The 26,225-nt window shown below is 38.9% G+C and overlaps 1 protein-coding gene across 6 annotated transcripts in view; it reads left to right on the top strand.

Moving 5' to 3' along the window:
* The window catches only part of LOC121371373 (SPARC-related modular calcium-binding protein 2-like), a 60,925-nt gene continuing 34,700 nt past the window's right edge, over positions 1-26,225 (top strand). For 5 of the 6 annotated variants that reach the window (XM_041497213.1, XM_041497211.1, XM_041497212.1 and 2 more), the window contains exons 1-2: positions 2-587; positions 18,587-18,758. In XM_041497213.1, the coding sequence (XP_041353147.1) occupies positions 483-587; positions 18,587-18,758 (277 nt within the window). In that variant the 5' untranslated portion in view covers positions 2-482. Of the gene's footprint in view, positions 588-18,586; positions 18,759-26,225 lie in introns of all 6 variants that reach the window. The other variant, XM_041497210.1, reaches the window with a different exon arrangement.

Raw genomic sequence — 26,225 nt, 5'->3', positions numbered from 1 at the left:
ATTTTATTTTTTTATTTTTGTCTATTGCGTGCAGTAAGATTAGGTTTGGCTGAGTAAATTAAGCGTGAAATCAGCTCGTTTCACTCTTGGCTAAACATCGGCTTGGTATGAAACCTGCTAAAAGGCCCATGAATATGTATGGCTGAATATGCGGGGTGTCTGGGTCACGTGACTGGTATAAAGCTGGCCCCATGTATACTATATGAACATAATACTATCAAGTGACTGACTATCTGCCGATACATACAAACGCTGACGGGAGTAATGTTCCGGTGCGAATTTCATCCCTTCATTGAAGAAGAAGCGTCTGCAAGATAGCTGGTGGATTTTTTTAAATATTTTTTTTTTCACTATCACGATGTTTGTGTGCCCATTCACTTAAAAGATGGATTCGCCACTTTTGATTTTCGTCACGGATGTAGAAAGATGTGATTCCACAGAGCGTGTCTGGTGAGGTGTTCTCCGAGGAGAAAACGTCTAGGATGGTAAACTTTACGACTTGGAGCTTCTCCGCACTGTCTCTGATTGTGACCATCTCCTGTGTTACTAGCACAGTGTCTCCACAGCTGGCGGGCGTGGATGGAAAGGTGAGCATTGTATCTGTTATCAGGGGCCTTCCTAGAGGGGAGTAAGTTCTCTCCCACCCCCTCAAACAAAAATCGCAGAGGAAGGTTGCCTTTTAATTTTAAAAAGCCCTTTTGGAGCAAGTGGTAATTATTCTGACCCATCCCCACCCCAATAAATGTTTTTAATATTTGTTAAAATTAGGTTTAGTTATATTATTCGAATCCAGACCGTAGCATTATATAAGTTATAGTGAGTTAATAACGCCACTTCAGGCGCATGTGCAGGTGTGTGTCGGGGGGTAAACTGCTCTTGCTCAAGCACTTTTTCTTTCTTTTTTTTCCAAAATATTTTCCGGAGAGCATAATTTTCGCTCGTCACAGTCTAGACCCCAAACCTCCCGCTAAAATTCCCTCATACGCGTCTGCACTTCCCAAATCAACTTTTCTGAAGACAATAGTTAAATCTATTACATGTATAAGGAACAAGTTGGTGACTATGCCAATGTCCATCCCTTACTTGTACAATGTACATGTTCATGCATAAAAAATCATTATTTGTTTTAAACATATTTATTACCAAATTATAATGGTCATGGATCGGTCAACAGGCCATGCCTATATTAAGACCTCTCCATTACATCATAAAGAATATACAGGTGCAACAATCTGTCTGAGAGACAGATAGACAGAGACAGAGACAGACAGAGAAAGACAGAGACAGACAGAGATAGAGGGAGAGATTGTGTGTGTGTGAGAGAGAGAGAGAGAGAGAGAGAGAGAGAGAGAGAGAGAGAGAGAGAGAGAGAGAGAGAGGGAGAGAGAGAGAGAGAGAGAGAGACAGAGAGAGACAGAGGGAGAGATTGTGTGTGTGTGTGTGTGTGTGTATGTATGTGTGTGTGTGTGAGAGTGTGAGAGTGTGAATGTGTGTGTGTGTGTGAGAGAGAGAGAGAGAGAGAGAGAGAGAGAGAGAGAGAGAGAGAGAGAGAGATTGTGTGTGTGTATGAGAGAGAGAGAGAGAGAGAGAGAGAGAGAGAATGTGTGTGTGTGTGTGTGTGTGAGAGCGAGAGAGATATTGTGAGTGAGTGAGTGAGTGAGAGAGAGATTGTGAGTGAGTGAGTGAGTGAGTGAGAGAGAGAGATAGAGAGAGAGAGATAGAGAGAGAGAGTGAATGTGTGTGTGTGTTAGAGAGAGAGAGAGAGAGAGAGAGAGAGAGAGAGAGAGATTGTGAGTGAGTGAGTGAGTGAGTGAGTGAGTGAGTGAGTGAGAGAGAGAGAGAGATTGGCTTCTAAGCCAACCATTATAGAAAGTGGAATAATTTGAAAGAAGAGTACATGGTGTAACAAACTAATACCAGTGTTTAAACATTTAATATAATTTCATTCTATATTTTAATATTTTTGCCAGTGTAAACATGTACTAGTAATATTTGTAATATTTATTAGGAAGAAAGGTATGTTTTATTTAACGACGTATTCAACACATGTTAATTACGGTTATATGTCGTCGGACACACGGTTAAGGACAACAAAAATAAGAGAGAGGAAACCTACTGCCGCCATGCAATGGACTAATCTTTCCGATTAGCAGCAAGCGATCTTTTATATTTATATTTATCCCACAAATAGAATAGTTCATATTACGGCATTTGTTAACCAGGACTGGCTGGAACGAGAAATAGCCCAACGGCAACTGACAAGGATCGATCTTAGACTGACCGCGCATTAAGCGAACGCACACTCCTATTTATTAGGTTACATTATCCAAGATTATATATTGTATCAAATGGGTAAATCGAGTTACTTTTCTAGACACCCAATAGTAAATGACTGAAAGAAATATATATACTAGTATAGTGATTTGTTGTCAGTCAAAGTATTCCTTTTGTGCTAATTACGGTTAAAGGCTTTCGTCAAAAAAAAAGTATACGTTTGATTTGCTTTCTGCTCTTTCATCTCTTGACATTCCATTTCCTTACAGCCAATGGCAGAATAATATATAATAAGGTATTAAAGTGACACACTAGTTTTTAAATACTAAGGCATATTTTTCACTATTAGAGCCGTTTTTGATAACTGAAATCATACTTTACTTATTTTGTAATGTTTAGATTTTCTATTTTCGTACATTCGAAATGTTTCTGGTCATCCTGGTGTTTTTAATATCACGAAATGCATTTTTCACATTTTTAAAAAAGCACGTGCATCTGACAAGTAACGGTTATGGAGTCGAGTTTTAGTCTATTTTTAGAGGGTATTTCACAGTTTCAACCTCACAGAATCTTGTTTCACTCCAAATATGTTACATGTTTGTAGATTAACCAAACTTAGTGTCCATTTTCACGGTTGAAACTAGGGTCTGCGACTTTAAAAGAGACATGTGCAGTCACGGACATCTGCTAAATAAAGTTTGGTTTCTTTAACGATACCTCGAGAGCACATTGATTTATTAATCATCGGCTATTGGACGTCAAACATATGGTCAATTTGACAGTCATAGAGAGGAAACCGACTACATTTTATATGCACCATCCCACAGACAGGATAGCACATACCACGGCATTTGATATACCGGTCGTGGTGCACTAGCTGGAACGAGAAATAGCCCAATAGGCTCACCGACGGGGATCGATCCTAGACCGAGCACTTTACCACTGGGCTACGTCCCGCCCCGCTAATAAGTAAACTACTATACAAATCAGATGTCGGTTAATTAACTTTAAATTTGTTTTTAACTTGACAGGTGTTCCACCATCTTGTAAGTGTAACACATCTTCAATGGGCAGTTGTCGTTCAGTGGTAGACTGCTCATAGTGTCGACCCTCCTCGGAGGATTCGATGCCTCCATAGGCCCCACCCACTCCCTCCTTACCAACGAGTGATCTACCACTGATATACCAAACGTAGTTGTGTATGGCTTTCCTGATTTAGGGAATGCGCTCATAAAAGATCCATTGCAGCTATTCGGTTACCGGCTACGGTCGAACTGATGGTGCTCCTTTGCACCTGCCAGTGCAGGCGGTCCCCCCTCCTACCCACACCACACCTTTCCTGTCCTAGACGGAGGAGCCGGCCGAGGCCGTCACCTGTGCCCAGGACAGCCGTGCGCTACAACAGCTTGCTCTGAATGTGCACGTTAAACAATCCATTCCATTCCATATTCGGTAGTAACATAATGGTGTCAGCGGGTTTCCTCTCTTATACTGTAGATCAATCATCAAAATAACCATATGTTAGCAAGTACCGTGGCTTTATTATATGCTGAGATCGTGGTAAACAATTGTTCATTTTCTTTCCTAACACATTTTGTTTTTCTTCTGTAAATCACACTACAGTTGTGAAATGTGACTCTCACTTTTGATGTGGCGTTGCGCCACCTTGGCCCCTCGTTGACGGATGTGAAGCATCACACGGTGACAACACGCCTCGACACATTATGTTATCTTATCGAGACTGGCGATCCCAGCCGTTGAGCTACAAATCGCCACCTGAGGTGTTCGCTGCACAGAGCCCAACAGTTTTATTGGACCGCGACACCTACATTGAAGGAAATTTTGTCCGGTCCCCCGTGACAAGCCAAGCCGGTTCCACGTAACCGCCGTCTGTTGGCGTTAGCTGTAACGTCACGCCGCTTGTAAACCAGACGGCAAATCAGCCGTAACCACGCTCGCGAATAATTGTGAATGTGCATAACAGAGTCACATAACTAATCATTTGATAATAAAGGTATTATCTTCCCCTTAACTTGTCCCCGGCGCTTCCCTCGAGTGCTGCACGTAGATTTATGAGCTGTCGATTCAAGCGATGAAGATATAATGGATGGCGTCAGCGGGACACTCGCCATCCCATCGGAGTCCTCAGTTTAGGACAACAATGGGAGAGTATCACGCATTGACGAGCGAAATATGATGCGATATGTTTTCTTTAAACATCATTTAATATTCTTTTTAACACTGTCATTGCTTTTAATCTTGACAAAAATTCATTGTAGGACCTGGTTTTTAAAGCGTCCAGTGTCTAAGTGGTGTTTTTCGTTGGTGTTAAAAATCGTTGTGTTGAGTAAAAATATTTATGCTGAAGTGTGCAAGGGGGTTGGAAATGTAAAAGTACGCTGAACATAGGGTTTCATTTCGGTTATAGTCTGAAGCACAAAGGCACAGGCGGTGCTTCGCCCTAGGTGGGAGGGAAACACGACGAAACACTGTAACATTTGACGCAAGAGTTTTGTCAATGAATTGCTTGTTTGAAAATATCTTTCAAAGGCTCGGTTGTGTCAAACATGTACAATGTAATGTATAAACATCGTGTCTGTCTGACCGTTCGCCGCCCGTCAGTCTGTACATACATGGCACCTACCTACCTAGCTACCTACACACACACACACACGCGCGCACGCACGCACGCACGCACGCGCGTGCATATTTACATAGAATGGCTGGGTGGCCGAGTGGTTGCGGTGGTGGACTGGTAATTGTGGGTGATTCGGTACCTACGTTTCGAGTCCCAGCAACGGCATGAGATAATTTGTGAGGCAACTTTTTTTTTTATCCCCTGATCGTGGTTAGTCTTGCAATTTGCGGGCGATTCGGTACCACAGGTTCGAGTCCCAGCAACGACATGGGACAATTTGTAAGGCCAGAACGGATTTAATTATCCCCTGCCCCAGTGCGTTAATATCTATGTATGTAACAGTCAACCTCGACATACATACAATATATAGATATTCATACATCAATGCTTACTATTTTTATGGATGCCTCAATAGCTCAGAGTGTATACATCAATACATACATACATACATACATACATACATTTACATGCACATACATTCATACAAACATACATGCAAACACGCACATACACACAACACACATACGAGAGAGAGAGAGAGAGAGAGAGAGAGAGAGAGAGAGAGAGAGAGAGAGAGAGAGAGAGAGAGAGAGAGAGAGAGAGAGAGAGAGAGAGAGAGAGAGAGAGAGAGAGAGAGAGTGTGAGTGTGAGTGTGAGTGTGAGTGTGAGTGTGAGTGTGTGTTAACATTGTCGGCATATACATGTATATTCCATAACAAGTTTAAAATTATTGATAATATTTTAGTTCCACGTCATGTTGTTATCATGTTGTTGTCCTGTTTTAGCTTGCGATAATGTAGTCGTTTATTGCCATGCCTGTGTTAAAACTCACATCGTCAAAGGCACGACACTCGCTGATTATCAAGCTTCGAATCGGGTTTCTTATTTCACGCTCTAGACTATGAGTCACATCACACCTTAGGTTGGACACGCAACGGTCGCTACATGGAGATAAGAACATTTTATCTTTGCTAGAGTAATATTTATTTTTTACAAGTATTGGTTTATAATATGTCAAGGATAAAGTGAAAGTAACTGGTATAACTTTAACGCTGGAGCGAAGCTGCAGAGTTCAAATGTCACAAATGGATTTGATCAATCAGTTGCGGTATCTAATCATTGAGTTATCTGCCCTACCACAGCTGACATCTTTCTAGCAACCTTAGATATTATACAGAGAAATCTCCGATCAGCCACTGTTTGAATCTAATCATTCCAGAGTCTTTTTCGCCAAAATTAACAAGGTTTCCTCAAAAAGACGTGCATCACGGCACGGCAATACAGAGTATTCTCTAGGCGGACACAAATTACAATGTTAAACTAACGTAAAAGTTTGTTTTGTTTAACGACACCACTAGAGAACGCTGAGTTAATAATCATCACCAATCGGATGTCAAACAAGTTTGACATGTAGTTTTCAGAGGAAACCCGTTACATTTTTTTTTTTAGTAGCAAGGGATATTTTATATCCATTTTCACATAGTTGAGCACATATCACGGCATTTGCTATACCAGCCGATTAGGACGGGCAACCGCTCTACTTAACTGACGTATCCAGATCCCACCACTCTTAAAATAGAAAACACTCTTCTTCTTTTTTTGTATTTTGATTGAAAACATAATTTCTTAGTCAAAGCATTGTGTCTGTTTAATGTATTTGTGAACATGCTCAAATATTTGTTTCTTTTCTTTTCGTATTATTGCGCTAGTTACGGTTTTGAACACACAGATAATAGTACATGTATTTACCGGAATGTCTGCCTATCCAGAACAAAACAGAACAGGAAGGAAATGTTTTATTTGACGACGCACTCAACACATTTTATTTACAGTTATATGGCGTCGGATATATGGTTAAGGACCACACAGATATAGAGAGCGGAAACCTGCTATCGCCACTTCATGGGCTACTCTTTTTGATTAACAGCAAGGGAACTTTTATATGCACCATCTCACATACAGGATATCATATACCACGGCCTTTAATATACCAGTCGTGGTGCGAGAAATAGCCCAATGGGCCCATTGACGGGGATCGATCCCAAACCGACCGCGCATCAAGCGAACGCTTTACCACTGGGCTACGTCCCGCCCCTAAAAGCCGCAAAAGAGAACTTTATTTGAAGTGAGATCACATACAATGACACATGAGCAGCTACTACTGCATGTACAATACATATTACTACAGCCCCAGAACTTTATTTGAACTGAGATCACATACAATGACACATGAGCAGCTACTACTGCATTTACAATACATATTACTACAGCCCCAGAACTTTATTTGAACTGAGATCACATACAATGACACATGAGCAGCTACTACTGCATGTACAATACATATTACTACAGCCCCAGAACTTTATTTGAAGTGAGATCACATACAATGACACATGAGCAGCTACTACTGCATGTACAATACATATTACTACAGCCCCAGAACTTTATTTGAAGTGAGATCACATACAATGACACATGAGCAGCTACTACTGCATGTACAATACATATTACTACAGCCCCAGAACTTTATTTGAAGTGAGATCACATACAATGACACATGAGCAGCTACTACTGCATGTACAATACATATTACTACAGCCCGACATAATAAATAACTAAATAAATAAATCCATTAGCTTGAGGATTTAAATATTTTTAAAACAGTCAATAAATTTACAGATATTATTTCGTAACTTAATATTCGTACTACAAAACAGTTCACGGTATTTAACAATATTTGGTCTAGTAAAGAAATACTTTGGTGTACAGATGCATCTTGCTTTATTGAAAACCCCCCCAAAATATTGAAACAAATAGTGACATTCATCGCCACCGACATCTTCATCACGTAAACAACATTTACGTTCATCTCTAGGAAAATTCTCCCACCTTCCAACTTCGATTGGTAGCTTGTGGTTGGTAGTACAATACTCAACACAAGTAGATCTATTGGTTTTATTTAGTAGTCATAAGTAAGGTTCCAATTTAATGTTGTCTTTAAAACTGATGTAATTAGTACCTTTGCTTGAATGATAAACAGTATCCAATATCACCATCAAGATCAAAGTTTATACTATACACTATACACTATAGTTTATTCTCGATTATTTTTTGCGAGAATCGTCCTATAAAACTGAAGACAAACTGTCTATTTGATCTTTTTGTTTTATTTATTTTAGTTTGTTTGTGTTTTGTTTGTTCTTCTTCTATTATTATTTGTTTTTCTTTTGGGGTGGTGAATAAATCATACAAACTGGGTGCAGTGTTATCGTATTACCGTTTGTGTAAAATATCTGTTCGCAAAACGCTATCTGGATTACTATAATGCTCAGCAAGAACGTTTAGACCAATTTATCATGAATGGTACAAGTTCACATCATGCTCACAGCTACTGCTATTTTTTAAAGGGACATTCCTGAGTTTGCTGTATTGTAAGGTATTTCCGACTAATAAAATAATATTTCTACGATTAAACTTACATATTAAATATATTTTCTTGTTTAGAATATCAGTGTCTGTATAGTCAATGCGTTTCTGGTCGTCTTAATATTTGTAAGAAGCCCAAACTGGATTTTGTCTTCAAATAATTTCGTACATACGAAAAAAAATATTTTTAGGAAATAAAATGAAAATTAACCTAGTACAAATATTAGAACGATCAGAAACACGTTTAATATACAGCCACTAATATTCTAAACAAGAAAATATATTTAATACGTAACTTTGATCGTAGAAATATTTTATTAATCGATAACATCTTAAAACATTGCAGCAAACTCAGGAATGTTCCTTTAATTAGTTTAATAAATAAACACAGATGCGGTAGTTCGTGACATCATAAGCGTATCTCTCCCTCTAACAATTTATATAACATTCTACACGTGTGTCTCTATAAATAAAAACGGATGTTTCCTGCCAGAGAAGCGAGGATATTTACCAAGATGATAAAGTTGTGATTTCGACGGCATTCGCGTATCTTCGTCTTTTATCGGCTCATTCTCTTTTCATTCTGTGCCCTTATCTGAGAATCGCGTGTAGCACGTGTTACCGCTCTGGCCCTTAAGACAGAGTTTAGATACACACCGACAGGGAACGCTGAGATTGCAATGGAGTGTGCATGCTCTAGGGCTGTCTGGTAATCATTGGCGGTTTCTGTGTTTTCTCACGCAGAAGCAAAGAAGACGGAGCTGCGTTGTTTTTCAAAGATAATCGCAAAATACGTTTTTACTTACAATAGTTTCTGTATTCATTGTGTCATCCGCGTTCGGCTGGCACGAACATTTTCCCGAATGCCCACAGGGTAGGTCGCCGCGTACAACACATGGCTCTAGAACCGTCTCTGGAAGGTGTTCTTATTTGATAAAGGAGAGAAAAAAAACATGATTTTTTTCTTTGGTATGTTGCAGGGGGAAAATAGAAGCAACGATCATATTTGTTATGTTACGATTTTTAACAAAAGCTATGCCATCGGAAATGCTTTTCCTGAATGCTCTTGATGGATTGCTTGCAGTACCGGAACATTATCATATTCAGTCAGAACGACCAAAAAAAGTCCACCAACAAAAACAACAGCCTATCCAAAACCATACAACGATATCTACACAGAAGATAGTCCATAGGCACGTGCGAGCGCAGCTATAAAAAGATAAATGCGTGCTTATTTACCTTTAAACCATAGTGGTCTGCATTATAAAAATGCGTCTGGTCGAAATAAGAGAAGTAAGCTAATGGATGGAAACCTTTTGCTTAATGCTTGATTGTAATTTACCATTCCGACCAGTTTTAATCATTACAAGATCAATGCATACATATACATATTTTCATACCATAGTGGAATACAAATTATAAAAATGCGACGGGTCGAAATAAAAGAGGATACAACACTTTTTGATAATGACTTGCCATTTTGACAAGTTTTTTCATGTTTATATTCAGAAACAACCACTTAATCCCTGCATGGCAAAAGCATTATCGCTATTGAATGAATGAATGAATTAACGACACCCCAGCACGAAAAATACATCGGCTATTGGGTGTCAAACTATGGTAATGCAAACAAATAAAGTGATGATCAACATCAATATAAAAATTCAAGATTTAAATAAAAACAGTTTAAAGAACTGTGCAAAAATACAAATATCACAGATAGATACTGACCTTTACTCAAAACTTTAATTGTATCCCGAAGAAAACAAGGGGAGTTGTGCTGTATTGGCCATTCTCAAAGAGAATGTTACACCCCTGTACCACGGTGAGGTTACAGCACGTGCAGGGGTTATCGCTATTGAAGCTTGAAAGCTAGAACGTCTGCAGACGGCAGTCCAAAGGACGTTTTGATAAGATCATAGCAGTACGTTACACCCTTTTTAGTTCGTTGCAAGGAAGACTGCTACTCAACATATGATACATTCTTCCTACTTTGTCGCTAGGAGGACTGTCGCTTCCTTGATGGTATATCATTTCTACTCCAACTCTATGAGGACTGTCACTCCCGGGACAATGCATCCTTCCATCTTCATCGCTAGGTCGTCCACTCCATGGTATGATACAATATTTCTACTTCGACGCTAAGAGAGGACTGTCATTCTACAAGACGAGACATTTTTCTTCGTAACTAGGACTATCACTCCCTGGATGAGACTTCGTACTTCGCCTATAGGAGGACTGCCACTTCTGAGGACGATACATCCTTCCTACTTTGCCTTGGCGGGAGGTGTGTGTGTGTGTGGGGGGGGGGGGGGTCTGACGCCTCCATGATCTGTTTGACAAATCTCAATCACGCAGAAGAGAAACCTCAAAGGATATTTAGACAGTTGTGATGGCGTGTGCTCATGAATCACTGTCAAGGCAGTAATGGTACAGGCGACACCTGTCATGAGAGTGACGGGCATATCTTACAGTATAGACATTGAATATGGAAGATAACAACACCAAAGTTAAAATTTGTTTTGTTCAACGACAAGACTAGAGCACGTTGATTTATTAATCATCGCATATTGGATGTCAAACATTTGGTTATTTAGACTCGTAGTCTTCAGAGGAAACCCGCTACATTTTTCCATCAGCAGTAAGGGATATTTTATATACATTTACCCAGACAGAAGAGCACGTGTCACGGTCTTTGACATACCACTCGTTGGGAACTGGTTGGAACGGAGAGGAAAAAAGTAATCAGAGAATGGGTCCACTGAGGTGGTTCGATCCTACGACGAAACCACCTCAGAGGGTGCGCTTTGCCGACCGAGCTAGATCCCGCTCCATCAATAACACTAAGTGCATGGATCATAAAATGACCGGAAATGAATGCTTGTCTAACAACACGTCAGTCCATTCTTAAACCATAGCGACTACGAGTCAAATACGTAGTTATTTCCATACCTGGTCTATACGAGGAAGAAAATCACTGTCGCCTCGGAATAGTAGAAAGGGATCTTTTATATGCCTTTTACCACACAGTGCAGTATTCATGACACACTATGCACCATGATTTATGATCTACAGTGAAACTAATTCAAATACCAGAAATACTTTATTACTGCTTGCATAGGCGTACGCGCTCCCATTGTTTAGGGGGCAGAATGATTTTAGCCGAAATTAAACGAAAATGCCCGAATCTGTATAACAACATTCATTCATATTAGCATTACTGCCAAACAGCTATATAAGGCTGAAAACGAATCAATACGTATTTTTACCTGGATTACAACTAGTAGTGTGGGTTGAATGATGCAAATACATGGTGAAATTGGATTTGCTCCAGCACTAAGGGGGAGGACAGTTCAGACCACTCCAACCCCCACCCCTGACTCGTATGGTTATGACTGCCTGGATTTCTAATAATATTCAGGTGAATGGGTTATATGAGAAGAAAAAAGTCGGGACTCTTATAGTTGCCGGACGTTGAATAATGCATGTGAAAAAAATAGAGGTCCACGGTTTGTAATCGGTCATTTACGGTAATAAAGCAATACGTTCTTTCAATTTTATTGCAATTGCTTTTCATTTTTTTTTTATTGGTACAAGATATATAACGTAAGGTAAGCGAAAATATGCCCAGCGTGCTACACGCCGTGGTAATGTCTGAAATGTAGAGTTAAAAAGCCAAGACTATGATATGTAAGCCGGTAATTATAATATAACTTCTGTTGTGTGTATCTGGTTACGTTATGATGAGAAGTGCTTAAAAAGATACACGTTGAAAAAAGGCCTGTCGACCGCTTGCATGGCGGAGTGCTAACACGCCCCTTAGTGTAAGAGACAAAATGAAAACCCCTTTATTCACGCACAATGGATGAGCGATCAGTTACCTGCTATCTTTATAACAAAAAAATTCTAATGATTAGGCTATCTTATTTCACAGCCGTTTCGCGATAGCTAGACCTACCTGTACCTTACCTGTGGGTTACTTTTTTTTTCAATGTGTTTGAGGGTGCATTCCATAAAAGAAAATGTCATAGACGACAATGGTAACACATGTGGCTGAAGTTGCTATTGTCAACTTTTCAGTAAACATACTGTACTCCCCATATATGTAGACATTAGATCATCTCTACCTTAAAATTGATTTTTTTTTTTTAATGGCAGATTAAATCGTTTGTGGTCTGGACTACTATAGTTTCGTACAAACATTTTCATTGACAGCCCTCGTGTTTTAAGCACGTTAGTATCAGATGCACTGATAATAATTTAAATCAAATTACATAAATTTAATTATAACAAGTCTAACACCAATGCCAGATATGGCATTGTTCAGTGTGATGGAATGTTTTACCAAGTAAACGTGTTTGTCACACAATTTGTTTTACTTAGAATTAATGATGATATGTTTTACCAAGTAAAAATGTTTACCACACAATTTCACCAATTGTTGAAAATGGGTTTTAGGAAGTGGGTACACGCTTGGTTCGCTTGTTTGTAAGAGAAAGGTAGGAGGGAAGTATTAGTAAAAAATATAATGCCATAAGATGCATGTACTGCTAAATTCATGATACTTATTGCATGCCTTTTTATCACAAATTTGTTTTGCATTGTTTTGCAAAATATGTGCTATAGTACTTAAGTCTATCAATCCTTCGGCTCATAGTCCTTCAGACTAAATTCTATCAACCCTTCGTCTCATAGTCCTTCAGACTAAATTCTATCAACCCTTCGTCTCATAGTCCTTCAGACTAAATTCTATCAACCCTTCGGCTCATAGCCCTTCAGACTAAATTCTATCAACCCTTCGGCTCATAGTCCTTCAGACTAAATTCTATCAACCCTTCGTCTCATAGCCCTTCAGACTAAATTCTATCAACCCTTCGGCTCATAGCCCTTCAGACTAAATTCTATCAACCCTTCGGCTCATAGTCCTTCAGACTAAATTCTATCAACCCTTCGTCTCATAGCCCTTCAGACTAAATTCTATCAACCCTTCGGCTCATAGACCTTCAGACTAAATTCTATCAACCCTTCGGCTCATAGACCTTCAGACTAAATTCTATCAACCCTTCGGCTCATAGTCCTTCAGACTAAATTCTATCAACCCTTCGGCTCATAGTCCTTCAGACTAAATTCTATCAACCCTTAGTTGATAGAATTCAGACTAAATTCTATCAACCCTTCGGCTCATAGACCTTCAGACTAAATTCTATCAACCCTTCGGCTCATAGACCTTCAGCTCATAGACCTTCAGGTATAAATAAATAAATAATATATAAACACACACACACACACACACACACACACACACACACACACACACACATTATATATATATATATATATATATATATATATATATATATATATATATATATATGAACTGTTCTTGGATACTCGACCACCGACACTACAGTCCGTGGCCAGTCTGTTTGTAGTGACAGGTGTATTGTTTATGTACACACCACCTACGTTAGTGGCGGAGGACACACGTGTGTAATTGGCGAATATCTGTATCGAATAAACCGAGGGATCAACGGATTACGAACACCTGTCAAATAAGCTATATATTGGTTTCAGTGGGAGATAACTCTTGTTGACCTTCGCCTTGAAGCCTGACATGTAACAACCAGACACGTCGAGGACGTATTGGGTAAAGATAACAGTACATCGGTTGTACTGTAGTGCAACAATCGGTGGATAAAATAAAATAATGTTTAACGACACCTCAGCAAATTTCTAAAATTTCGCCTATTACCACACACATTGTTTTTTACTGCTTCACTTGGAGTTCATTCTGCCAGATATAGTGGAAAACGTTCCCTAGACTGTTTTATACGCTTTACCCCAAAGTGACTGAACTCTAGACGTCAAAGCCAAAGCCTCCACTGAAATTAACATTCATGAAACAAGTCGCTATCTATAACGTGCAAACACGAGCCGTAAATAAGATTTAGTTAGACAAGACATTGAAATTGACTTTATACCTGTTTCAGGATAAGCAAAAAATAGAATAGTATACTCGTGTCCGTTAAATACCTTTTATCTTACAACGGTTTCTTTAAAAACTTATCCAAATCGTTTTTGCACGTTAGATACGCGTAAATGTTATGTGGAAGCCATTTGTCAACATGGTAGTCATTATAGCACTGTAGAGGGGGGGGGGACGTAGCCCCGTGGTAAAGCGCTCGCTTGATGCGCTGTCGGTTTCGGATCGATCCCTGTCGGTGGCCCCATTGGGCTATTTCTCGTTCCATCCAGTGCTCCACAACTGGTGTAACAAAGGCCGTGGTATGTATTATCCTGTGTGTGGGATGGTACATATAAAAGATCCCTTGCTGCTAATCGAAAAGAGTAGCCCATAAAATGGCGACAGCGGGTTTCCTCTCTCTATATCTGTGTTGTCCTTAACCATATGTTTGACGTCATATAACCGTAAATAAAATGTGTTGAGTGCGTCGTTAAATAAAACATTTCCTTCCTTATAGCATTGTATACTAAAATACACCTATCGCTTTTCGTTTTAATTATTCTAAATACAATACAGATATTGTATCAGTTTCGTCTATGTATTCAGAAAGAGTATACATTTACCAATAAAAGCAATCTTACGATCGTATGTATGTTATATGCAGACAGATAAAACAGCCGTTATTATGTAACTGACAATGAGTTGAGAAAACACGTGTTAGGCTATAGTATTTTAGTGCCGTCGGCTATATTGTAGTCACACGGTAATACTGATACGAATATACCTTAACACGATATTAGTTTTATGCATTTCCTTCAGGTGTAATACGTTATTTTAAAATAATAAAACAAACTTGAGGGTAATTTTATACAGGATTAATTATTTTATATTGGCGAAAGGAAAGAAAATGAATATTTATTTAACATCTCAGTACGTTTTAAACTATGACTGTTTGATGTTTAACATATGGTAACTTTGACGCATGGTCGAAAAATGAACAGAGAAAACCCCCGCTGCCTCCACATAAGCTATTCCTACCGAATCTGAACGACAAAACAGTATTCCGATATCAAAATCAAAGTCGTGATTGTATCCATGATTAATTTTCAGGTGCTTGTTCTTAGGAGGACCACCACTCCCCTAGGATTTTATATACACGTTTCGACATATAGGACATTACAGGTCATGACATTGTACCAGTCGTGAGACGCTGGTCAGAATGGGGGGGGGGGGGGGGCAGGGTCCAGTGTCCATAGAAGGCGATTGATCCTATTATCCATCGTACCTCAGGCGAACGTTCAGCCACTGAGCTACATACATCCCCGTTAATACAGAAGATGAAGACGTCTTAAATGTTTAGTACCTCTCATTAATTTACCTGTATAAATAACGATTATTCTGGTTTGCATTACAAGAAGCAGTTCACATCGTAAATTTCATTTTAATTAAGAGGATGATCAGTGTTACGTACTCGGTGAACTAAATAAATGACGTTCGTAATAATTTATATGTTGAATTCAAACGTTCTGTTGATATTGTAGCAAATTAGCTTCATTTAAAATAATTTATATGACTTGAAACTCCGTTAGTAATTAGAGATAAAGTGTAACAACGTAGTTCTCTATACAATGCACTATACAACAAAGTCACGACTGGTATATTGAAGGCATGTGCTATCCTGTCTATGGGAAAATGCATATAAACGACCCCTTGCTACGAGTCGAAATGACCAAATGTTTTACATACAATAAAAATCAATTAATAAATCAATGTGTTCTAGTGGTGTCGTTAAACAAAACGAACTTTAACTTTACTTCAATAAAGTGGGCTTTGGATACTATATCGCATATATAAAAATATTTGGTAAAATTCTGAACTGTAAATAATGGTGTATTTGTAAAACAGAGTTTACTTGACGCATGACATTGGATTCTATAACATTGTCCAATTGGCTGAACATTTATTTTGGTAGTTCCAAAAGGAAGGTTAGTTTTTGTTGGTTATACATTACACAAAAGCATAGAAATCCGTTCATGTTTTTAAACTTTATAATAAATCCATGAAAGGAAGTACAGGTATATGTATTGCTGTGTCCATCAACTCCCTATTTGAAATATATTTCAAAATGAAATTTAACTACAAAAAGAAGTTCCGAATCCATACCATGGTCAATGTAACACGGACAAATATATAGAATAAACGGCGCGGGATGACCATTATTTCAAGATACATCGCTTTGATTTCAGTCACATCAATATAATTATATATTTTATTTTAAGAGATTTTATGTCAACATAGTCGTTATTGTGTGCATGAAAACGAATTCTATAATAGTTTCGATATTTACAACACAATTTACTTTTATTACCAACTAAAGTCGTTAACACAAATGATAGACGTATCATCGTGTTACCCATTTCGTCAAACAAACATATAATAGAAAGGGACTGGCGTTTAGTTAGACGGACGCCCTTTTTGTTACAGTCATTGATATTTAATATGCAAATGCGCAATTTCTTTCGTCTTATTATTTTTTGGTGTTTGTTCCAATGTGTATGCATCTGCACTTCTTCAAAGTGAAATGTAAAGAGATTTTAATATTGTTGATACTTTCCACAAACTAGAGACAAAAGATTACACCTCTCTATACGACGATGCCATTTCTATTGAAGTTCATTTATGAAGGAAGACGATCAGACAGAATCTGGCTTAGGTAATAGATGTGAACTTTAATCCAAACAGTAAGAGACATGCACTGTTGTAAACAGGACAACTTCAAAGATTCCAGAAAGCGTTACAGACGTCCATGATAAACTGACAGGTCGGCTTCCCTCACAGAGAGGACAAAGACTCATTGTGGTGTTGAAAAAGGTGGCTGTTTTTCTTCAATTGCCTTAATGAATCCCCTTGAAATATCGCATTACAGGATGATTTTTAAACATTCACGAAATGCTCTGTTTGATCTGTCGATTCAACAGGTCTGATGGAAATCTTGGACACAGCTCGCGTTCTTGTTGATTCAAAGATACTGTGCCTGGGTGTCGATCGTTTTCCAACGCGAAGTTTCTTCACTGTGCTGCTGAAAATAGCCGAGTGACGCAACACGCATCACCGAGCGATTTGACAGATAACGAGACGGTCAGCGATTCTTCTCATTTAGACGATTAAAGATGTTTCCAAGAGAAAACTATTTTTAAATGACCGACTTCGGATGACACGGAAATGGAATTTGAAATAAATGTACCGTTAAAACAGCATGACCTCATGCGATGTACAAATATAATACCGCTTTGTATGATATTGTGAATAGCACTAACCAATCATTTGATAAATCTACCAACAATTGGACCTTAAAACTAACGGCACCATCGCAAATCATTATTTTTAGTGCCTTCATGTGTGATTTGTTCCTCAAAGGGGTGCAATAATATTATCGGTGACTTAATATTAGCGTACATCAACACAATATAAAATGTGTTGTCGATTCACCAGACGAAACATTTGTTTTAAGGCAAATACTATAATCTGATCTCGTATATAAAATCAGTGATTTCTAATGGTAAAACGTTTTGATTGTAAAAACACTTCGTGAAACAGAAGCGTCATTTGGATTTAGTAAAATAAAGCTTTTACAAAACGAAAAACGGTCTAAATCCAAAGACATTGAATTTTATTGGGTTATACATAAACATATTTCAGTATGACGGTATTTTAAAACTAAAACTAAAAAAAAAAACCCTAAAAAAACCTACCCCCCCCCCCCCCCCCTCTCAAAATCACATTTTATTACTGTCTTGTAATTACTTCAAACTACTTCTCGGACATAAGTTACTAGTATTTAATATAACATATGTATATTGCAGTACAGCCTGCCTATAATGACCATCGAACAAAAAACCTTTAGAATTAACTAACTTTATCATACAGACAGAAAACATGCACATAAAAGAGGTCTAGTTTAGAAAATGGTTTTTATACAGATTGATTTTTACAGCAAGGCTATACGGCAATACTAAACTGGCGTAGCCAGGATTTTATAGGGGGGGGGGGGGGGTGCAACCCACACTGTGTGTGTGTGTGTGTGTGTGTGTGTGTGTGTGTGTTGTGTGTGTGTATGTATGTATGTATGTATGTATGATTTTATCAAATTTAATAGTTTAAAAAACTGGTTTGATGGGGGGGAGGGGGAGGGGCGTGGCCTCCGTAAAACCACCCCGTCCCCTCCTCGCTACGCCACTGATACTAAATCCCTAATAATATTACATATGTATTTGTTTTTTAAGAGTCTTTTCCGTTCCCTGCGAGCATCGAACTGCCAAATGGATTGCTCAACAGCCAAACGGCGGCTGGTGTGCGGGACAGACGGACTCACATACTCCTCTCCGTGCGAACTCAAAAGAGCAAAGAAATGCGACGGACGACGGGTCAAAGTGAGAAAGAAAGGTCGTTGTTTGGGTAAGTTGTGTATTAGATAAAGATAAACAGAATTAAAAAGGAACTTTGTTGTGTATAAACATTCAGCATGCAAACTACGTTACTATTTACAACATTGATTGTACTGGTATATGTAACGTTTTGTAACGATATTTTATTTCCTTTGAAGATATTCATAATTGAGAATAATTGAAAGCGCTTGGGTTACTTTACTATGTGTTTTGTTGTTTCTGTTGTTTTGATTCAAAGCATATTTTATAGCACGAGGCCCTGTCCCAATTATAAACATTAAATTGTACAATAATGGCGACTGCAATTTTCAATAAATAAATCAATCAATCAATCAATCAATGAAAGTAAACATTTGTGAAAAACGATTGAAAGAAAGAAATGTTTTTTTTTATTTAACGACGCACTCAACACATTTTATTTACGGTTATATGGCGTCAGACATATGGTTAAGGACCACACAGATTTTGAGAGGAAACCCGCTGTCGCCACTACATGGGCTACTCTTTCCGATTAGCAGCAAGGGATCTTTTATTTGCGCTTCCCACAGGCAGGATAGCACAAACCATGGCCTTTGATGAACCAGTTATGGATCACTGATCGGTGCAAGTGGTTTACACCTACCCATTGAGCCTGCGGAGCACTCACTCAGGGTTTGGAGTCGGTATCTGGATTAAAAATCCCATGCCTCGACTGGGCTCCGAACCCAGTACCTACCAGCCTGTAGACCGATGGCCTACCACGACGCCACCGAGGCCGGTACAAAAACGATTGAATAAACTGAAAGGACAGAAAAGGAAAAGAAGTAGAAGTGATCGATGATTTAACAGTATTCATTATTAACATTTTATCTTCTGTTTTATATTTCATCTATCTATCTATCTATCTATTGTATAATGGCCATCAAACAAATAATGAACTAGTCTTTTCATACATATAGAAAATATATAGAATTTGAATTTTTTTAAACTTTATTGCATATATACATAGAAATATTCGTAAACATAGGTTAAAACGAGCAAAGAAAGCATAAACATGGCACAAGACTAATTTGAAAGAAAACGTTATTTTAAAATACATTTTTATTTTTGTCTCTCATCAGCTGTACTGCTATCTAGTTATCAAGTCACATGGTTGTCAAGACGCCTGCTGACAAAACTATCTTCACAGATACTTGCCAAAATATATGTTCATTCATAAGCGTACGAGACAGGGGGTAGGGGGAGACAACCGCCCCCCCCCCCCCCCCCAGTCCTGGAGCAAAACTTCAAATTTGGGCAAAAAATTATACAGATATTCGGGTAAAATGTGCTAATCTGAGAAATTTTTACCATGTATTTCCATCATTCTATCCTCAGTTAGTTCAGTTAGTTATTCCATGTAAAACTGCGTAGTGATTCGTTTGCAATGCTATATAGCTGTTTGGTAGAAATGCTAATATGAATAAATGTTGTTAGCAGATTTTGGCATTTTGGTTTAATTCGGGCAAAAGCCAGCCTGTTTATATATTATTTATGAAAACTCTGAATGCATCTTATATTTGTAACCAAACAATTTTACCATTATAACCATTTATTTGCTCAACTTATAACACAATTGCAAGAATCAGAATTGTCCAAAAATGTCTGTTAATATTGGTTCGCGAAGACTACATTTTGTAATTTGCCTTAAAATATTTAAAATCATTTTTATAAATTATTATAAGTACATGTTTTATTAAACAACATACATGTTTTGATAAAACACTGAAGTGATTTGTTTCGGAAAGTCCTGGCTGTAAGCTATACCACTAATCATTTCACTCATCGAAACAGGTGACGTAATCAACAATATTTACGGCTGACGCATGCTACGGTCCTTGACGCACGTGCGGGAAACTTTGCAAAATAGCAGCTAATTTAATGCTCATTTGAAGCGTAGAGATACTAATAACAAATTAACTATTTTAATAACAACTGTCTGTTTATAAATATTAAATGTTTTAGAACCGAATGCTTATGTTCACCGAAACTGGTCTCTCTGTGCTTCTGGGACGGGATTTAGCTCAGTAGGTTGAGTGCTCGCTTGAGGTGCTTGTGTCGCAGGATCGAACCATCTCGGTGGATCCATTCAGCTGATTAGGGTTTTTCTCGTTCCAATCAGTGTACCACAACTGGGCGAAGGCCGTGGTATGTGTTTTCCTATCTGTGGGAAAGTGCATATAAAAAATCCCTTGCTGTATTAGAAAACATGTAGCTGTTTTCCTCTGATGACGAGTCAGAATTACCAAATGTTTGACATCCAACAGCCGATGATTAATTAATTGATGTGCTCCAGTGGTGTCGTTAAACAAAATAAACTCTATGCTTCTAGTATACCTTTTTACAAATTATAAGACAAAACAGCATGATTTTAATGTAACTTTATATAAACTAACTAAATGCGCAATTTTTCCTGATGAACGCTTACGTGTTCGTGATTGACTTTCCCACCATAACAACTGTATATTTTACTAATAATCACAGGAACCACTGTACACGAGGTGTTCTTATCAGCCCCGTGTTCAGCGACAGCGAGCGACGCTAACGTTGGCGGTCTATTTTACTGGTCCCCGATGTGGTCATTTGGTTTAACGTAAAGCGCGTAAACCAGTCTAGAGAACGTTCTTCTGGTCGGTCTGGCTGAACGGAGCCCAGGCCTCTCTGCATGAACAGTTCGCTCATTCTTTGTACAACGGGTTGGCTCTCACGCTAAACGTTCAATTTTGACACGTATCTGATATAACCTACAGGTGTGCGGCACGGTTTTAACTTTAAAACATGTGAAATGTCTTTGAACATCATTTAGTAACCGTCTCCATTTGTCTAGAGTGTCGCCGATAAATAGCTCTCCACATAAAAGGAAAGTGTCTTTCGGAATAATGAAGCAAATTGATAACTAACCGTGAATGGTTGTTACGTGCTCGTCTCGGCTCAAGAGCGCGCGGAAGTCCGCAGCGCGCACCTGTTTCTACTTGACAGTTGTTCAGGCGTTCCGCTGATACTACACGTGCGCGCGAAATGTTGCCGTACTTGGAGCCAATTATGTCCTACGTCTGCTAACACCTTTAATGATAACACCGATTATGCTGATGGTTTTATCTGTATTAAATTTTTTACTGCTCAGTAAAAGCCAGTTGCGCTCAATTAACACGAAATACACCGATATGAACCGATCTAAATATTACAGACACTTCATTCATCCATTAAGTTTTCAAGTTCGCTTAATTAAAGGGTAAGCACGTTGCTCTAGGCACAGTTATCAGCTATTTGAGCTGTTTGTTCTGGACCGGAGTGGATGGTTAATCACAGAGAAGTCGATGTAGCTTTGTTTTACGTCGGCTGCTGTGTTCAGACGGACAGACAAGAATTTTATTTTCGCGATACTGGTTCATGCGCTTTATTTTAAAACGAATTACCATATCGGGAACCAGTCAAATCATTTGCTAATGTTAGCGATTCGCTGAACGCGCGCTAGTGTTGACGTTGAATATTTTCCCCCTTTTGCAAATTCTGGAGTCTTGTACGTATTGCGAGAGTGATGAAGTTGTGTTAAATCCGTCTAGATTTGGTGATATATTGTCAATTTTGTTTTGTGTTTAAATATTGGCAAGTATAATAACCTCGTCTGACGAGACATATACCATTATTTTATGACTTACAAAAACACAACCCCCCCCCCCCCCCATCGACACACACACCCAATCCACCCCCCCCCCCCAATATACAAAATAAAACAAGCGAAAAAGCAGCGACATTAAATATTTGCTGACGACTAAGTTTTGATTATAAATCTTGTCACTGTAAATCAGTCGTTGTTATTACTGTGACTCTGAAATTCTGAAAATAGCTTCAATGAAAATAAAGATGATTTATAATGTGTCCGCGACACTTGAACGGCGACGTGGTCTGAACGTACGGCTGCATTGTACACGGTCCGGGCTCGCAGCTGCACCAACACGATGACGCGTCGCCGTCGTGTTATCGTCACGGGCGTGTTCTCGCGGCAACCAGTCGGCACGAGCACCTGACCCAACAAATGGAGAGTACAACACCTGTAACACCTGGGATCACCTGTAAAAGTACTGAGCAAACAGCATTAAGAGGCCTCGAGTGCCGTCAATGATTTTAAATGTACGAGCCTCACGCTTAGACGGGGTTCGTCGCTCTCTCTTATACGACCGTCGCATACCCACAAATCTTTGTGTGGACGTTTACTGTGTAACATATTGTCTCGTATAAGGGCCTGTGTACAGCCGGCGATCGCAGATGTGAAATGCCGACATTGCCCTGTGTGAGTGCCTTGTTAAGATCTAAACCTCCTTGTGTCCACATCAAACTCGAGAGAAATCGCTACTGTATGGTTAATAACACGGCTCAAACTGTCGCTATTTTATAGTTGATAACACACAAAACTGTCGCCATTGAATAGCTAATAACGCCTGAAATTGTCGCCACTGAATAGCTAATAACGCCTGAAAGTGTCGCCACTGAATAGCCAATAACACCTGAAATTGTCGCCACTGAATAGCTAATAACACCTGAAACTGCGCTAGGGTATAGCTAATAACATATCAAACTGTCGCTATAGTATAGCTAATACCATTTGAACGTGTCTCCACTGAATAGTTAATAACGCCTGCAAGTGTTGCCACTGAATAGCTAATAACACCTGCAACTGTCGCCACTGAATAGCTAATAACACATGAAAGTGTCGCCATTGTATAGCTAATAACACCTCAAAAGTGTCGCCATTGTATAGCTAATAACACCTGAAAGTGTCGCCATTGTATAGCTAATAACACCTGAAAGTGTCGCCATTGTATAGCTAATAACACCTGAAAGTGTCGCCATTGTATAGCTAACAACACCTGAAAGTGTCGCCATTGAATAGCTAATAACACCTGAAAGTGTCGCCACTTGAAAGCTAATAACACCTGAAAGTGTCGCCATTGTATAGCTAATAACACCTGCAAGTGTCGCCATTGAATAGCTAATAACACCTGAAAGTGTCGCCACTTAATAGCTAATAACACCTGAAAGTGTCGCCATTGAATAGCTAATAACACCTGAAAGTGTCGCCACTTAATAGCTAATAACACCTGAAAGTGTCGCCACTTAGTAGCTAATAACACCTGAAAGTGTCGCCACTTGAAAGCTAATAACACCTGAAAGTGTCGCCATTGTATAGCTAATAACACCTGCAAGTGTCGCCATTGAATAGCTAATAACACCTGAAAGTGTCGCCACTTAATAGCTAATAACACCTGAAAGTGTCGCCATTGAATAGCTAATAACACCTGAAAGTGTCGCCACTTAATAGCTAATAACACCTGAAAGTGTCGCCACTGCGTAACTAATAATACCTGAAAGTGTCGCCATTGAATAGCTAATAAAACATAAAAGTGTCGCCATTGTATAGCTAATAACACCTGAAAGTGTCGCCATTGTATAGTTAATAACACCTGAAAGTGTCGCCATTGTATAGCTAATAACACCTGAAAGTGTCGCCACTTAGTAGCTAATAACACCTGAAAGTGTCGCCACTGCGTAACTAATAACACCTGAAAGTGTCGTCACTTAATAGCTAATAACACCTGAAAGTGTCGCCACTGCGTAACTAATAACACCTGAAAGTGTCGCCATTGAATAGCTAATAAAACATAAAAGTGTCGCCATTGTATAGCTAATAACACCTGAAAGTGTCGCCATTGTATAGCTAATAACACCTGAAAGTGTCGCCATTGTATAGCTAATAACACCTGAAAGTGTCGCCATTGTATAGCTAATAACACCTGAAAGTGTCGCCATTGTATAGCTAATAACACCTGAAAGTGTCGCCATTGAATAGCTAATAACACCTGAAAGTGTCGCCACTTAATAGCTAATAACACCTGAAAGTGTCGCCATTGAATAGCTAATAACACCTGAAAGTGTCGCCACTGCGTAACTAATAACACCTGAAAGTGTCGTCACTTAATAGCTAATAACACCTGAAAGTGTCGCCACTGCGTAACTAATAACACCTGAAAGTGTCGCCATTGAATAGCTAATAAAACATAAAAGTGTCGCCATTGTATAGCTAATAACACCTGAAAGTGTCGCCACTTAGTAGCTAATAACACCTGAAAGTGTCGCCACTGCGTAACTAATAACACCTGAAAGTGTCGCCACTTAATAGCTAATAACACCTGAAAGTGTCGCCACTGCGTAACTAATAACACCTGAAAGTGTCGCCATTGAATAGCTAATAAAACATAAAAGTGTCGCCATTGAATAGCTAATGACACCTGAAAGTGTCGCCATTGTATAGCTAATAAAACCTGAAAGTGTCGCCACTTAATAGCTAATAACACCTGAAAGTGTCGCCGCTGCGTAACTAATAACACCTGAAAGTGTCGCCACTGCGTAACTAATAACACCTGAAAGTGTCGCCATTGAATAGCTAATAAAACATAAAAGTGTCGCCATTGTATAGCTAATAACACCTGAAAGTGTCGCCACTTAGTAGCTAATAACACCTGAAAGTGTCGCCACTGCGTAACTAATAACACCTGAAAGTGTCGCCACTTAATAGCTAATAACACCTGAAAGTGTCGCCACTGCGTAACTAATAACACCTGAAAGTGTCGCCATTGAATAGCTAATAAAACATAAAAGTGTCGCCATTGAATAGCTAATGACACCTGAAAGTGTCGCCATTGTATAGCTAATAAAACCTGAAAGTGTCGCCACTTAATAGCTAATAACACCTGAAAGTGTCGTCACTTAATAGCTAATAACACCTGAAAGTGTCGCCACTGCGTAACTAATAACACCTGAAAGTGTCGCCATTGAATAGCTAATAAAACATAAAAGTGTCGCCATTGTATAGCTAATAACACCTGAAAGTGTCGCCATTGTATAGCTAATAACACCTGAAAGTGTCGCCATTGTATAGCTAATAACACCTGAAAGTGTCGCCATTGTATAGCTAATAACACCTGAAAGTGTCGCCATTGTATAGCTAATAACACCTGAAAGTGTCGCCATTGAATAGCTAATAACACCTGAAAGTGTCGCCACTTAATAGCTAATAACACCTGAAAGTGTCGCCATTGAATAGCTAATAACACCTGAAAGTGTCGCCACTGCGTAACTAATAACACCTGAAAGTGTCGTCACTTAATAGCTAATAACACCTGAAAGTGTCGCCACTGCGTAACTAATAACACCTGAAAGTGTCGCCATTGAATAGCTAATAAAACATAAAAGTGTCGCCATTGTATAGCTAATAACACCTGAAAGTGTCGCCACTTAGTAGCTAATAACACCTGAAAGTGTCGCCACTGCGTAACTAATAACACCTGAAAGTGTCGCCACTTAATAGCTAATAACACCTGAAAGTGTCGCCACTGCGTAACTAATAACACCTGAAAGTGTCGCCATTGAATAGCTAATAAAACATAAAAGTGTCGCCATT

This window comes from Gigantopelta aegis, chromosome 4 (genome assembly GCF_016097555.1).
Source record: "Gigantopelta aegis isolate Gae_Host chromosome 4, Gae_host_genome, whole genome shotgun sequence".
Taxonomy (NCBI): Eukaryota; Metazoa; Mollusca; class Gastropoda; order Neomphalida; family Peltospiridae; genus Gigantopelta; species Gigantopelta aegis.
The sequence above is the reverse complement of the archived record's forward strand: the minus strand, read 5'-3'. Positions and strand labels throughout refer to the sequence as shown.